Source organism: Glandiceps talaboti, chromosome 16 (genome assembly GCF_964340395.1).
Source record: "Glandiceps talaboti chromosome 16, keGlaTala1.1, whole genome shotgun sequence".
Lineage (NCBI taxonomy): Eukaryota > Metazoa > Hemichordata > Enteropneusta > Spengelidae > Glandiceps > Glandiceps talaboti.
In genome coordinates this window covers 11,721,346-11,738,776 of record NC_135564.1, presented here as the reverse complement: position 1 = coordinate 11,738,776, position 17,431 = coordinate 11,721,346, and the positions used below count along the sequence as shown (strand labels likewise).

The 17,431-nt window shown below is 35.8% G+C and overlaps 1 protein-coding gene across 1 annotated transcript; it reads right to left on the bottom strand.

Annotated features, from left to right (window-relative positions):
- Window positions 1–3,362: 3,362 nt before the first annotated feature.
- Window positions 3,363–15,537, bottom strand: LOC144447032 (solute carrier family 35 member G1-like). The gene is made up of 2 exons (XM_078136901.1): window positions 15,515–15,537; window positions 3,363–4,479 (listed from the first exon to the last, which is right to left on the bottom strand). Exon 2 carries the CDS (start codon window positions 4,413–4,415, stop codon window positions 3,363–3,365), a length of 1,053 nt encoding a protein of 350 aa, XP_077993027.1. The 5' UTR covers window positions 4,416–4,479; window positions 15,515–15,537.
- Between the last annotated feature and the right edge of the window lie 1,894 nt (window positions 15,538–17,431).

Sequence of the window (17,431 nt, the reverse complement as noted above, 5' to 3'; positions counted from 1 at the left end):
CCTGGTTGTCACAGTGACAAAAGAAGGCACTTATACCTTGTAAAGTTGACATTAATGACTTTTGATTATCATATAATCCTACCATAGTCTTTGGATTATTATATAGTCCTATGGTAGTCTGTATTATTATATACAGCTATGCTTGTAATTTTTATAACTGTATAAGTGTGTTACAGAAGTATACTAAAAGGGACTGTCTCAGACTCGTACATAACCTCAAAATGCACATTTATTTTTGAATACATTAACTTTTTTTCTAACCCTGATCCTCCTTGTAATCCTAGTAGCTATAACCGAAACCATACTTGTCATAATTTTTGTGTGTGTGCAGGACTAGCTCCCAGCAATTTTCTTTTTTATGTAGACGAATACACACAGCAATACAACCACTTTTTCTACACAAATCCATGCAGGTTTAGGACTACATATGCGTGCAAGACAGTGAACCATCCAGACTTTTGTTATCAAAAAGCTTTCATACAAGAAAGTTTGAAGAGATTTAAAGAAGTGTGATTTTCATGGACATTGCTTCCCAAGGTACTCTCTACCTTAAACTGACACAGGCTGAGTTTATAAACTTTTTACTCAAGTGAAAACATTTAAGTAAAACCACATTCCAGTATAATATTAAAATATCGTGATTGTCTTCTGACATTGTTAGAACAGTTGGTTGCATATTAGAAATTTCCTGAACATTTTTTGATATGTAAATGTGTATCATAAATTACATCATCGGATCGTTTGTAAGTTATAAAAGTTTTATACAGCCCTCGTCAGATAATTTTTAAAAACATTAATGTGAGTCCACCTTAAAATGAATTACTCCAGTCCATCGCTTTTTATACTTTTAAGTAATTTAAATTAAGGTTACAGTCGGTGGAACTTGATTTTGTTCAAAGCAGAACTTAGATAATTTAACTTTGTGCCTGAATATTGGTAAGTGCTTTTTATCAGAATGCAGTTATAAGGGAGATTGTAAGAATGAATTACAAGTGGACTATGGCGCTATAATTAGTATAGTTTGCTAAGTCAGTTTTAACTTAAAACCTAGACTGTAAGATATGTGATGTCACCCTGCCCTCACTGGCAGGAAAGTGGTTGAATGATGTGTGAGGGCGCCCCATCAGGGTGTAGCTTACAGACTAGTTACAACCCAGACATGGTATTATTTATGTGTTTATTCTAAGTACAGAGTATTATCAATCAGATTAAAATCCGACGTAGTGAGCCGGCTATTTAGTCATTATTAGCATTACCTTTGTGTTTTGCTTGAATATTGTCCTTTATGTTACATGTTTATGTTTTAGTTTTGGTCACCATCATGCACTCCTACATCTGACAGACTCCCATAGTTGGTAACATTCAAATCTCACACATTATGTAACCCACTGAACCAATGAGAAATGTATCTCACATTGAAAACTTGTGAGGGCAGTACATCAGCACAGTTTATGTGAACAAAACTGTAGCATAGAGTAAAGACAATGATGTAGTTGTTAATGTTCTGATTGGACTGTTAACTGTAAGGTGGATTTTGATTGTCTATGCATAAGTATAAGATTTGAATGTTAACTCATATATGGTAATCAGTCAGATGTAGGAAGGAGGCACTCACTCTTGGAACAACAAAATCAAAACAAATGACGAGAAATGAAGGGAAGAAAGGTAAATAAAGAAATCAAGCCATCTTCACTACTACATCAGATTTTAATCAGATTGAGTATTACATAAGTTTGATTAATGAACTTTCAGAGATGTATTTATAATTTAATTAAATGCTCTTGTTAATTCTACATGTACAGATATTTTATTTTTGATGTTGTTGAAGAAAGAAAATACATGTAAAACCAAGTATAATAGTTTGTACTTCTCTTACTTTATTCCCTGTCTGAATCCCAATGGCCAAAATACTCCTTTGATAAAAAATGCAAATACCAGAACTTGTTGTATTCTTACTTACCAGCAATTCACCAATCTCATATATTGTGCTCACCTGCATCTAAAGACCACTGTTGGCATAACACCAAGTCCTTCTAGTATGTTTACACAGTATAGAAGTAAGAATACATGCAAGATGACAAAGAAAATACCATTGCTGAACAGGGTAAATATTACTCACACAGACTTTACATACATGCATACATGCATACATACATACATACATACATACATACATACATACATACATACATACATACATACATACATACATACATACATACATACATACATACATACATACATACATACACACACACACACACACACACACACATACATATATACATACATACATACATACATACATACATATATATACAGCCATACATGCACACACACATTCACATGCACACATACACACCAGTTATAAACATACTGCATTTATCCACTAAACAGAGTAACAAACCACCATTAATAAATACACACCTGTTTTATAAATTACATATAGGTCTTTATAATCATCATCATTAACTGTAGCTACATACATGATATTTCTATATACATTTATTAGTTCACTTTTGGTCCTTTAGGTTTGAAATCAACTCTCAAAAACTTTAAATTGATCGTTACTAGGGAATCAAATAGATTGAATGCATATTTATCTCATATACTACAGAGTGGATGTCACTAATTTGTAAAGTTTAAAAGTTTACATATACACAAATGTACTACAATCTGAGTAGCATCATATTTCAGCACCAATCAATACATCACAGCTTTAAGACTACTACATCGGTGTAATATACAGTATTTTGATATTTTAAAATTATTTAGATGTCATTATTGCTGTAAAAGTCCTATTTTCACATCCTGACCGTTGGTGGCGCTCTACTACGTAATTCATTTTAGATAGCGCCACCAACGGTTGAATGATATCTCCTATCGTTTTGAGCAAACTGGCAGGATATGGGGTTTTTTTTCGTTTCTGTTTACAACATTTATACCCCCCCCCCCTCAACGATGATGTATTCCACAACATCGCTCCGATTATGATTTTATTCCATCAAAATACAAAATGTTTTTGAGATCTATTTGGATTACTGAATACAATTATTTTACAATATTTCTCACTCAACTGTTACGACTCAGTAGAAAAAAGATCTAACCAAAGGATCTGGTCTCATGAACAAACATTTAGAGATAAAATCTATCACTATCAGGTATCCGCACATTTCATTATGATTTTAAAAGTTTCTGGTGCTTTTGTTGGTAGCTTATTATTGGTCATTATAGAGAAACATATACTGCCTTCTGTACAGAAACAAAGTTATACTGAAACTGAGTTGTAATAGTTGATCAAGAATTCGATTAAAGTCTGAGGAAAATTTATTGCGAAATTTGACGTAATTTACATATGCTATTTAGGAATTATTATTGCCATTCAAAGCCTTTTGTAATTTATAATTTGTATATGCATGTACTCCATAAACGATGAGGGCGCTTGATAAGACTAAAGCCGCCCCAACAAGTTCATAGGGTCTAACTTCGTTGTGCAAAAAAGCAAAGTCAAGAGAGTATGAACAAACAACCTGTATATTTATCAATATCGCTACAGTTGCTGCACTTTCTAACTGTAAACTCCTGTATAGCGCCCCCATCGTTAGACAGTTTAGGATGGCTTCTGCAAAGACGATTCCTAAAGCTTCCTTGCTGTAAACGAGAAGAGGCAGTTCTTTTATAAGCAGGCAAATATAAGATATAACGAATGCGAAAACAGCTCTATAGAGCATCATAACGGATATCTCGACCCTGGCAGCGACGATCCTCCCCATCACAATCGTCACCGAATAGAAAAAGGCGCCCGCTATGGCAGCTGTGTACGCTATCACCTCGGCGTGGGCTTTAGCATGACCAGGTTGACTCCCAAATATGAACGTTGGTCCTGTAATTAAAACTATACCGATGACGTTTATAAATGTACTTATAGCATCAACTAATTTCCACTTTTCTCGTAGAAAACAGCAAGCAAGGATGGGTGTGATAATAGGATTACTACCGCTGAAGATGGCATTGATGTTGCCGACAGGTGCTCTTGATAGTGAATAAAAATGCAACATTTTGGTGGCAAGTCCTGGCACTGAATTCGCGAGAAGCAATATTTGAGTTTTGTGATCTGGCTCAAGAATATCCAGTCGGTAATAGATAATCGGTACCATGCTAATCAAAGCTAATATCACTCCCTCGAAGAATATAACTTGAAATTCCGACACGTCATAATCTGTTGCCAGGGCAACTAGTCCACTTACAATCGCGTAACCGGCGCCATGTAACGTTGCCAAGGTAACACCGACAATTGATTGGAGAATCTTAGCACTAACACATCTAAATCTTCGTTTCTTCTTCCCCTGAAGTTCCTCTACACTTGAGAAGAGATAACGCGTGTCACTAGCTGTCATTTCATATTCTTCAACCATTGTGAGTTGTCAGATATGCAAATTAGCTGACGGAGTTGTGGCGAAACTTGATTTATGAACAAATCTGCAAGGAAAAGAAACATACATGATAGTTGTATTTACGTACACTTCCTTATGTTAAAAGTAACTTTGTAAACGTTTTGATTATCAATATTATTGTTTCCATAGCGGTAAAGGATGCCTTAGAACAAAAGAAACTAAATAAAATCACTGCAAAAAAACCCTAAAAATCAACCAAAAAACTAAAAGATATAAAATGATAAAAACTTTCTTTTAAATAATTGAATAAACTAGTAAGTAAATAAATATAGAAAATAAAACAAAAGTTACAATCGACTGTACCTCATGAAAAAAATACACACGACCTCATCACAAAGAATGCAAGTCAACATTAAAATAATAACTAAAATTCATAAAAGCTTACGTCGAAATTAAACTATACATTACACATACAAAGTATATTGCAAACCCATTGTCACAGTTCGGCCGTACTTTGAATTTGATGGTTATGACGTCATGAGGACAAATTAGATAATATCTCAATCACTTTATGTGAATACTTATTCCACTATTTGGGTTACGCAATTGAACTACACATGGCATTCTATTTCCTTTATTTTTCCATAATGCATTGCAAAACAACTAACAACTTCCGGTTTGTTATAGTTCTATAGTTGTAATACTCTATTGTCCCATTTCTAGATCTATAACACTGTTTACTGTCTTCAGCTGCAGATTCCAATATGACGCCATGACACTGCCATTTTAAAATAAAACTAAGATTTGTTCATAGCATCATGTTCAAAAGTGTTCACTATTAAAAATTAAAGGGTTTTTCATTATACACTGTAGTAAGCTTGGTTATTTTTGCTTGCATATATGTCTTCAAGTTGTCTTTTGTTTGTTTTGCTCGATCAGTCGTGTTCGTTCGTTCGTTTGTTTGTTTGTTTGTTTGTTTGTTTGTTTGTTTGTTTGTTTGTTTGTTTGTTAATGTGATCATTGTCGTGATATGTATCTGCCTTTTCATGACAAACAATTTATTCTGAACTCTTCACCTATCATGAATTAAACACTGAAGTTAATGACTATTGAATAGTATAGCACGTAGGTGGCCATAATGTACCACTTCACCCATTGCTTGCTTCATGAAGCGGTAAGCTCAATCGATCAGTCGATACTAGAATGCTATCACTATTCCGTTGAGGTATGTAGCAATCATCGAATGTAGGCGAACAATCGGACATTTTTATTACAATAAAACTACACTTTAATTGAATATTAACGATTTTTGCTCTTTGATTAGCCAAGACATCAGCTATGATTAGGACCTGTGATAAATACCACAACATTGAAAGTTAAACAACTGCCTGTCAGTTAACTATAGAACGTTTACGAATGAGATTTACATTAGTAATGAAAATAACGAGACATTGATTGCTACCCATTATCAGACCTTGTCCTCATTTCACCAGAGAAAGTAAATATGATAAAGATATATCTAATTAATTACTTTTCTCAGAGAGAGAGAGCGAGAGAGAGAGCGAGAGAGAGAGACAGACAGAGGGAGAGAGAGACAGACAGACATAGAGAGAGAGAGAGAGAGAGAGAGAGAGACAGACAGACAGAGGGAGAGAGAGAGATAGCGAGCGAGGGAGGGAGGGAGAGAGAGAGAGAGAGAGAGAGAGAGAGAGAGAGAGAGAGAGAGAGAGAGAGAGAGAGAGAGAGAGAGAGAGAGAGAGAGAGAGAGAGAATAGATCGGAGGATGAGGACGGGACAGAAGAAGGAGAGGAGGGAGTAGAAAAGATAGAAAAACAAGTAGGCAAAAATTAAACATATTGACATATTGACGGAAGGAGAAGTCAATGTTGAACGATCGTGGACAAAAGACAAACATAGGAAATGACATTGATACATGTACACAAACATAGATTCGTAGTCAGTCAGATAAGTAGGCAGATAACTTGATTAAAAGAATGAATATTTCATGCATATGCCAACGTACATTCATGTCAGAATAGTCAGAAGAAAATCGTCTCAGGAGGATTTATACACAGTACTCACATGACCTTTTAGTCATCGAAAACATAACATTCGCCTACGACAGGTTAATTTCAAATTAAAATCAATAACGTATGAAAGATGCAATTGAAGATGAAATTAACCATTAGAGGAAATATGACATGCATATATGATTTGCTTATCTACGTATCTAATTGATGGGGATATGGGAACACCATTGTAAGCTTCGATAGACTAACTCTTTGACAGACTTGACGTTACATTTCATTGACAATGGTTGTTATAATATGACTAACTTTTATTGAAGTTGAACCCACGTAAGTTCATATGAGTTCCCTTTTCTAAAGGTAACATGCCTCGATTTAGTGACAGTCATAGCCATCCCATCCCACCCCTCCCCATTCCCATTCCCAAGAAAGAGGCCAGCATAGCATAAGTACGTTCTGTGTACTCTAACTATCACAGGGTCGATGTTTATCGTATGCTACGAAACTGTAATGCATTCTTCGATTTTGAGTGAACTGAATTTATAGTAGATTTCATTTGAAATATATCGGTATCACGTGTCTTGATACATCATTATACATCCAAGTGGAGTCTTCACAATGGGATATCGATCGATTCCGATCATGGTAGATGTCTTTGTCCTATACAATGTATTGTTGTAGTCTGTAAATTCATCGATCACTATCGAGTTTATCAATGAGACTTTTTTATGAAGTTCCTCATCAGGAATTTCAGCCTCCGGTTTTCAGTTACTTTTATGTAACACACAGAGGGACAATGTGGAATTGCAATGAAAAACAACTAAAAAACAGTTTGACTGTGAAATTAAATTAGCATGAGATAGCTATCGTCATTCTTGTAGAGAAATTCCGAAACATTGGCATAGTTAAATTCGTATGTACAGACACAAAGCAACTGATCAACCGGAACAACATGGCGGATGTCACCACCAATTTGTCACAGCTACTTATGACAGAAATGTAAGTTTCCTTTCCTTAGCAGGTGTTGTCAAGGAAATGCTTAATATGCAGAACGTAAATGATTCTACACTTGGAAAGACAATTCTGTTTCATCTATAGTATCAATACCATAACTATACATCAATGCATGCAGTTGTCCTTTTCTTGCTGTTACCTTCCCATCAATAGCCAGACATCATAACTCTACTCCATAATGGAAGTTAGTATTTAGAATTATAGGGCACAGAAATATTTGAATAACAATTGCTACTTCCTTGAAATTGACTTTTTTAAGGATTGCGAAATTTAGTAGTATGTTTTGTGATTTCCGCAATTCATTAAACGGTCGTGAACTTGGAATGACGTTGCTTGAAATACATCATCCGGAACAGGACACGTCAATGTGAAAATCACAAGCTAAGAATATTTGATGTAAAAAATATCATATTCATTGTTTACTTTTTGGCGCAATGCTAATGTAAAGTGAAATAAAACAGTATCATATATACCAATGTTTGGTCAAGAGACGACGCAAATGATCCAAACTGATTATTCCATAGATTTTAAATTTAAAGAAAAATATTTGCATAGTCAAGAATTTCTCTCCTTCCTTCAGATCGCTTGAAGTCCCATGAGTCCAAATGCTCCACTGCATAAAATTGACCATTTTGAAACTTTGCCCCCAAAGTAAAAAAAATATATAGCTATGTTCTCTTCTTGAAGTCTTTATCCTCAAAAGTAAACGGATAAAACATTAAAAAACCAATGCAATTAATTTCTATGTATGGAGAAATTAATGTTTGAATCTGGACTAATTCTAAAAATCACACTTCCATATTTTGAATTATAAGCTTACAAATCATATTCAATGACTAAAATTATACGGCTAACACAAATTTTCTTTATCGTGAAATATATTGACTTAGGAGGAAATTGAAATTATATATGGAAACAGTCTTACCTTGAGAAGCTAACAAGCCGTGCGAAGGGTGTAAATTCTTGTAGACGAATTAATAGAAAGTAAACAAATATTGACCAACAGTGATAACCAATCTGAGATGAGATGGCGTCACAGATGCACACTACCAGCGTGAGATGTAAGAATGGAACTCTGCAGTATCATACAACTTGGCCAAATATAACAGAGCTAGTAAGAATTCCTCTCAGACGAGATATGTCTATAATACTTTCATAAGGAAACATAAATGACATATAGTCTATCCAACGTTGTTACTTATAAGGCAACGAAGCGATGTCATTTTTCACTATGCCACTGAGGGATGACTGTGGACTCCATCTAATATGTTTGTTTAAACGCAAAGGTGATTACGGGAACTTAAAAACCGTTACACTACCATCTAGGCTGTGGCTTGAACATAATATCTTTTGTCTAAACGGCTTTAACTCAATAACTATCAAATATGTTTAGCAATGTACAACTATCCGTTGCTATGACAACTCATAAACCCCCTAAAGACGTGATAAGATAATTGCCCTTGAATTGAAAGAGAAAAGCATTGAATTTTTGACGTTTTTCGATTTACGGTGTAGTGCAGGTGAAAATTCTTCTGATGATAGTATTTGTTTTTCTACGTTGCTTTGTGTGAGGCATTAAAATTATACCTACTCTTCGCTCAATTTCTATTTTGATAAGTTGAAAATTGAATATTAACTTTATTTGATGATATGCCGGCCTATGTACTTCATCGAATGATCGATATTAAACGCCCCACTTTTTCCTGTGACGTCACCGTTGTCATCTACTAAGCATTTATTTGAGGCTACCCCAAATTATATATATTTAAGCTATTGAAGTGAAACTATCGCGTATATTTTTCAAGATCACTGAAGCAAAATGATGGTATTGGGATGTTGTATAATTTTAATCTGTGAATGTTAATGCACTTTTCTCGCCATACATTAATATAATTCAGTGTTAACGTATGTAATTATTACAGCTGACTGTGTACGATTTGTTGACTTAATCAATCATTTAGGATTGTCTGTCAGATATCTATCTAGTTTCTCCAACGCGACTTGGTTTTTGTTAAGGCAGCACAATGATTACCAATAGTGGAATATGACATACATAATATAAGTTGGAAAAGGATGAAACACACACACACACACACACACACACACACACACACACACACACACACACACACACACACACACACTCTCTCTCTCTCTCTCATATAATCAGACAGACAGACAGACAGACAGACAGACAGACAGACAGACAGACAGACAGACAGACAGACAGACAGACAGACAGACAGACAGACAGCAAGATCGCAAGACAGACAGACAGACATGAAGACAGACAGACAGACAGACAGACAGACAGACAGACAGACAGACAGACAGACAGACAGAGAGTCAGGCGGGCAGACGTACGTACATAAAAAACATACACACATACATACATACATACATACATACATACATACATACACACACACACACACACACACACACACACACACAATTTGACATTCATTTCTTATAACATTTATGAAATATGATTTTCTTTTTTTATATCGTCATGCCAGACTTAATTCTCCACTAAATCCATAAGGGTTTACTTTATGGACTACGCGCACGTTGACTGGGTAACGGTGAAAATAATGACAACGCCGGCACATTTTAGCAAGATTTGGGATTACAAAAAACTATTAAATACTTTAAATTCATACACTTAATCCTGCTATATATCATGCAAGGGATACAAATAAGAGCTGACTATATCAATTATTGTTTTTTTAATGTTTAAAAGGAGATATAGTGGGTAGTTATTTTATGACGTGGAGACATAATATTTTTGGTTTGAAATCCAGGAATATCATCTGAAGCGAATCCATTACGAAATGATGCTTAAGTCTTAACAGTAAAATTCGTTTTGTAACCTGCGTTTATAGGTAATGATTGATCGTTGTTTTTATGTTGAAATGCTGAAAACTGTAAAAGTCTAGTTCTTATTTGGTAATGGCACAGAAGACTTCCTGTAACGATTTATCCACATCATTTTCTATACAAATGTAACGTCTTGAAAATAAGACCGTTCACTTATTCAAAATCTTATCCACATCTTCAATGTACAGTACAGCCCGTTTCAAGTTACAGATCAGCGGTTCTGTTCCATACAACCACACAGAAACCAATAAAAAATTGCACCTTATACATAGACTGTCGACAGTCGCTCGCGCCTTTTTTTCCTACGTTTTATCTAAACTCAAGTCGGCGCAACACTGTCGCATACTGATATCGCGGGCCGAACAAAAATTGTAGCATCAGACGATAAAATATAGCAATGTTAATAAAATTACTTGTAGCACTAGACGATACAATGTAGCAATATTATTAAAAAAATTACTATATCGCACTCTTACATCTTCAGTTTATTCAATCCATGCCCTTGACAGTGATTTTGCTGACAGTAAGTGATTGTGGCCAATGTAATGACAATACCTAGTTTTGCCATATAAAACTTTTCCATTATCACCCTATATCTCTTCCTTGGACGTTCTTCGGTTGTAGGTGTGTGTGTTGCATAATGTAATAATTCCCTTCTTCCAAGATTTAAAGACTCTAGTCGTTTTGGATTTAATCAATAGGTATATGTATCGTGGATAGGAATAGTCGGTTTCACTTAAATCACGATTTCCAATTCAATTCACTTACACGCATTCATGGCTGTATTTATACGATCGAACGTAGTGTCAACAATAAACTGAATCGATAGCTACATTGATTAGATGGCCGTTGTATAAATTTCAATTAGTTCACCTTCCTGTACTGTAACCCTTTAACCCATAATTGTCGACAATTGATATTACAATACTAAATGTATATGGTAGTGAAAACTATCAACGAATAAAATATAGAATGCTAGACTTGGTTGTAGGATTTGGGGTTTAGTATGTTAGTATATAACATATTGTTAAAATGTCTGTATGTATGTCTGTCTGTCTGTTGGTTGGCCTGCCTGCCTCTCTCGCTGTCTGTCTCTGTCCCTGTCCCTGTCCCTGTCTCTGTCAGTCAGTCAGTCAGTCAGTCAGTCAGTCTGTCTGTCTGTCTGTCTGTCTGTCTGTCTGTCTGTCTGTCTGTCTGTCTGTCTCTCTCTCTCTCTCTCTCTCTCTCTCTCTCTCTCTCTCTCTCTCTCTCTCTCTCTCTCTCTCTCTCTCTCTCTCTCTCTCTCTCTCTCTCTCTCTCTCTCTCTCTCTCTCTAGCTCTCTCACCTAGCACACTATCTGAGATACAATCATAACGATCTAGTATATTCTTTACGCATAGGCCTATGCGTGAAAAAACACAATTTATGTTTAATGTGTCTAGTGATTATTTCCTTAGTGTGATCAATAGACATTATATAAACATAAATTATATTTCAAATCATTTTGTTCTAGATAGACCATAGTCTTTAAGTACACACTAGATGGTTACCATTGTATCACAACCTCTTTAAAAGTGCCATAATCATTAATCGAGGAATTGATAATTCCAAGTACTTTCCACACACTTTGTACTGCATCGTTTGCTATTTCATATCTAGATATCAATACATACGTGTTGAAATATTTACATTAGACTCATAACCTTAGCAACCTTACACACAAAGTAGCTAGACTTCGTCACGAATTTTGATCAAGCCTTTTACTGATATTAGTGAGCAGACTCTCTTCATTAAAGATATTGCCAAGTGGGAGTATTTTTTATTTCTTATTATATATAGCTGTCATTCCCAAAAGCACTAAACTCTGACCAAGACTGATAATTCTTTTAAGAAACACAGACACAATTCCCCCATAAATTATCGGTTGTATGATAAATTTCAAAGAGCATAAAAATATGTCTTCCTCCAGCATATATGATCATGTGGCCATTTTAGTCCAAAGTGTCTGCCGCAGTGGATCACCTAAGTGAGAAACGCATTGCGGCGATAAAAAGTGCATTGCTTTTGAGAACTACAAGTCAAGTATCAGGGGACATCTGAAATTGCCAGATAAACTCGGAAAGCTAAATTGTTAAGGTTAATACAAAATTCCATATCCCGAATTTACGAACAAAAGTTCACAATTGCAACATGAAGATATGTGACTGTGTCTCTGGAGCGTATTTTGCGTGGAAACATCTTGAAGAACGTAACGTAACATAAGTTTTTATCAAGCTGACAAAATTATGTAAAAACCGAATTGACAGACATCTGATCCGTACATACTCTCAAGAATCGATGCTGTAACATGCGCTAAGAAGACCGGAGTACAAGAAGTGGTCGAATTTGAAAGACCGCTAGTGACCCATGTTGACCTCAATTTGCATACAAAGGGTAATATTAGTTTTATATTTTCCATAGGGCACTATTACTGTACTACGAGAGTTCTGTCGATAAATTGCTTTGATTCTGGGAATAACACTTACCAGAGAATTATAAAATACTTATTTCCTGACCTTATTATTCAGGCACTTGTAGACATCATATTACCCCTCGTTCTGTTATGTAGCAAATATTCCCCCTCAGCTTTTAGTCTTGGGAAAATAGTTGCTCCGAACCCGCACCTGGGGTAATGATGTCTACTAAGTATCCTTATAGACAAGCAATAAGTGTATACTAATAGAATATAGTTTGAAATCGAACTGCTCTGTCAAAAAATAATGCATTGGGTGGGATTTTCATTTTTTTGTGTGAACTGAACTTGTCAGTCTTAATAATACAGCAGTATGCCGTCATCTCTTTGTACGATGACATTAACGTTTTTGTAGTGTGACGGGGTACAATGAAGTGAGGCCATGCTCACTTTAATATATCTAATTAAGAATTTCAATAACTGAGCAATGGGCATTAGATTGAAATAATTAATGTTTTGAAATAAATAGGTGAAATTATATAAATGAACCATTTATTCAAAACAAGGTATGGTTGGACATGATTTAGTTTGAACACAGTAAATGTCATAATAGCTTGACGAATTCGACAATATACTTATTATGTCCACACTCATAATAGTCGTTATAAGCGGTTTTCATACCATTATGTAGTCATGGTTACTGCCTACATTACTAACCCATTTCTTCTGATTCTTCCTTTCTCAGTTTGTCTCTTCGATGTGTATATCCTAAGCTTCCTTCCGTCCTTCCTTCTGTCTGTCTGTCTGTCTGTCTGTCTGTCTGTGTCTGTCTGTCTGTCTGTATGTCTGTATGTATGTATGTATGTATGTATGTATGTATGTCTGTCTGTCTGTCTGTCTGTCTGTCTATCTGTCTGTCGGTCTATCGTCTGTCCGTCTGAGAAAGCAGATACCTGTTTGTTCGTTTGATAAAAGGACGGTAAATTTTAAATTTCTAGCGACATGTATCTCGTTTTTGCAGAAAATCATATTCATATTGTTTCCTTAGCTTTTAAGGCCAAGCAATAAACACTATATATTATTTTGTACATCTACAGTTCCTTCTTTAATTCACCAATGTTTCTATTTGTTAACTTCACTCTCGGGTTTGCAGTGTCTGCAATTAAATTATTTCCAGCCAATACATTAAAAAATGACACAAAATTCTTTTCAAGGTGGTTCTAAACCTTTGTACACAGCCTTCAGTGAAATGACTGATTCTCCTCGCTTTATTACGAACATGGCTTTTTTATTTCCATGGGAATTCAATAATGGGAAAGAATCCCAAAAATTCCATGACAATACAACAGCAAACTGCACTCCTTAGGTCGATTAAATCGAATGTCAGACAATATGTTGGTCAATTGTCTGATATGAGTACTAATCATATGTTGATTCAACGTTCTAACCAATAGCCACTCTTTTCAAGATGGTTCGAAAATTTTGTATACCATTTGGCACTCTCCTTTTAGTAGTATCAACAGTTTTTAATAGATTCACTCTGATCTTTGACCATTTAAATTTCGCTAGCTAGCAAGAAGGGTCTATTGCATTCCAGGTTACTGTCCTTTCTCACTGTTGTACGAACATTTTAATTTGATCGTCTAAATAACTTTAATTCAATGTACGTACGTACGTACGTACGTATGTATGTATGTATGTATGTATGTATGTATGTATGTATGCATGTATGCATGCATGCATGCATGCATGCATGCATGTATGTATGTATGTATGTATGTATGTATGTATGTATGTATGTATGTATGTATGTATGTATGTATGTATGTATGTATGTATGTATGCTTGGCTGCCTGTCTGTGCGTGTGTGCGCGCTAGGGCGTGTAATATATGCATGTTGCATGTGTGTCTGTGTTTGTCATTGGCTTGACACAGATCACTAGGCCATCGTCTTTACCTCTAAGATGTCAAGAATGACGAAATGTAGCGTGACGTATACAAGGAAATGAGGTAAGATACATCCATTGATAGCGTATTATATTCCCTAGTTACATAGCCGACTTGAGATGACTTGATCAAGTATATGACATACTAATCACCAATGGCGTTTCAAATTCTTGTCATATGGTATATATATGCATTGTCGAACACAAAGTTTCTTATTCAAGGTATAAAGAACTAATAAAAGTTAACATTATTATTAACATATTTATTTAACACATAGCGAATTCATATGAAGGCATACAAATATATATTTGTACCACAACACATACCTGTACATTACACACATATATAGACACAAAAGACATTGAATATGATTGAAAAGAATTCAAGGAAACAAAACCAAGTAAACACTTTTCGCATAAATAAACAAACAAACAAACAAACAAACAAACAAACAAACAAACAAACAGACAGACAGACAGACAGACAAACAGACAATCAAACTAACAAACAAACAAACAAACAAACAAACAACAAACTAATAAGTAACTAATAAGTAGCTAACTAACTACATTGGAAGTAGCTGACTAACTAACGAATTAACTAACTAACTAACTAACTAACTAACTAACTAACTAACTAACTAACTAACAAAAAGAACGATACATGAAGCATCCTGTTAGCTGAAACAGAATATCAACAGCATAGCATTCAACAGGGCATAGAAGCCTATACTTTCAAATTCAATCATTTTATAAGCAATATTGCCTTCGCCACTATACCTGTACAACATTGAATTAATAGAGTAACGTAAATTACTTACTTCAACGAATAACTTTATTTACAGAGACTTCAGCCACAAATCATGTTCTTCTCTGCCCTAGCATTGCACATACAGGAGTAACAGTTGTTTGCCGAGTCCGGGCCACGTAAGACATTCTTAATTCTAGATACGTTTGATTAATTGAATACGGGAAGTGTCCACTTCTATTAGCGCTCCTTACTCAAGTGATGAGTGCATGACAAACCCCGACGTATTGGACGGGGAATACATGTCACTGCCTTAAATGATAGACTTCTCATATTGATTAGAGGTATGATGAGTTTATACGCCCGAGACAACGTAATAAACACAGTGTACGACAGGATGGAAAAACGCCAACGTAGTATGGTCACTGTAATGTACTACGGGCTTCATACTTTGAACTTTAATTATCGCAACAGTATTGAAATTTCATATTAATATAATTGGACAATCCGTAATATGTTCACCACCAACTACATTTCCAAAGAGTAATTTGGCCATCGAACATTGTCAGGTGTCATCTATACAGTCAACTTTCACATTATTTTCTGTCTTTCATTGGACAAAGGTTAAATGTAAGTGTGAGAGAGAGAGAGCGAGAGAGAGAGAGAGAGAGAGAGAGAGAGAGAGAGAGAGAGAGAGAGAGAGAGAGAGAGAGAGAGAGAGAGAGAGAGAGAGGGAGGGGAGGGAGGGAGGGAGGGAGGGGGAGAGAGGGGGGAGAGAGGGAGAGAGAGGGGGGAGGGGAGAGAGAGGGATGGGGGGAGAGAGAGGGGAGAGAGAGAGGGAGAGAGAGGGGGAGAGAGAGAGGGAGAGAGAGAAAGGGAGAGAGAGGGGGAGAGAGAGGGAGAGAGAGAGGGAGAGAGGGAGAGAGAGAGAGAGGGAGAGAGAGAGGGGAGGGAGGCAGGCAGGGAGTGAGGGGCAGCACAGGCAGGCATGTACATGTATACAGAGACAGGGACAAAGAGACACAGACAAGAACAGAGACAGAGACAGAGAAAGGGAAGGAGACAGACAACGATAGAGGAAGACAAATTAAATCGTACCGTATCGTCAAAGCAAATTTGAAAGGAAACAACTCTGAAGTGATAAAATGTTCGGCAAGTCCTTTCATGCAAATACTTCGTCGAGCTTGTGCGAGATTGAGGAAAACTCGAAGTTCTTGCATCCTAAAGCTATCTAAAAGTGGAACTTCAACTATCCAAAAAGTTTCGTAGCAAACTTAAAAAACTACATTGAAGGGAAAACTGTGTCCACCCACATACATATCACAATCTCAAACACAGCTTTATGCCATATATTCAAGACAAACAAATTGACGATGTATTGATGTAGAAAATTGATATTAGATCGTGGACATTGTAACTACTTTCTTTTGACAAATGAATGAACGTAACCTTTACGTAATTAGGCATAAAATCATTAAGCTTAGAAACTTTATTCTTTAAGACAAACGTACTAACGTTAATAGTCTCCCCGTTTGCGGTCGACCCTTGGTATTTCACTCCGTTGGTTATGTGCGTCATAACGGCGATGATCCATTCGACAAATAAGGAAGAATCTCTCTTGAATTCAAGTCTCTAAACCACAGTCGATATGATTGGTTGCTCCGAGAACTGCCTAAAATATGAATCGTTCTGTATCTTTATCAAGGTATCAAATTAATAGTTATATTTTTGGATATGTAATATGGCTAGGGATGGAATACTTCGTCACCTTTCATCCCAATACATCCGAGGTCAAATTATGTAAATCTCTTCGCTGACATATGTAAATACCGTGCGTTGATTCACTTGATTGGTTAATGGTGAGTTGTTGCGTCTTTCTTACCCAACCCGATCACTTCTAACGAAAATATCACAACTAGACATCAGCAGTAATGAAATTCTAGTTTGACAATGATCACCCTTGAGTATCTTATAACTAAAAAGTGCTACC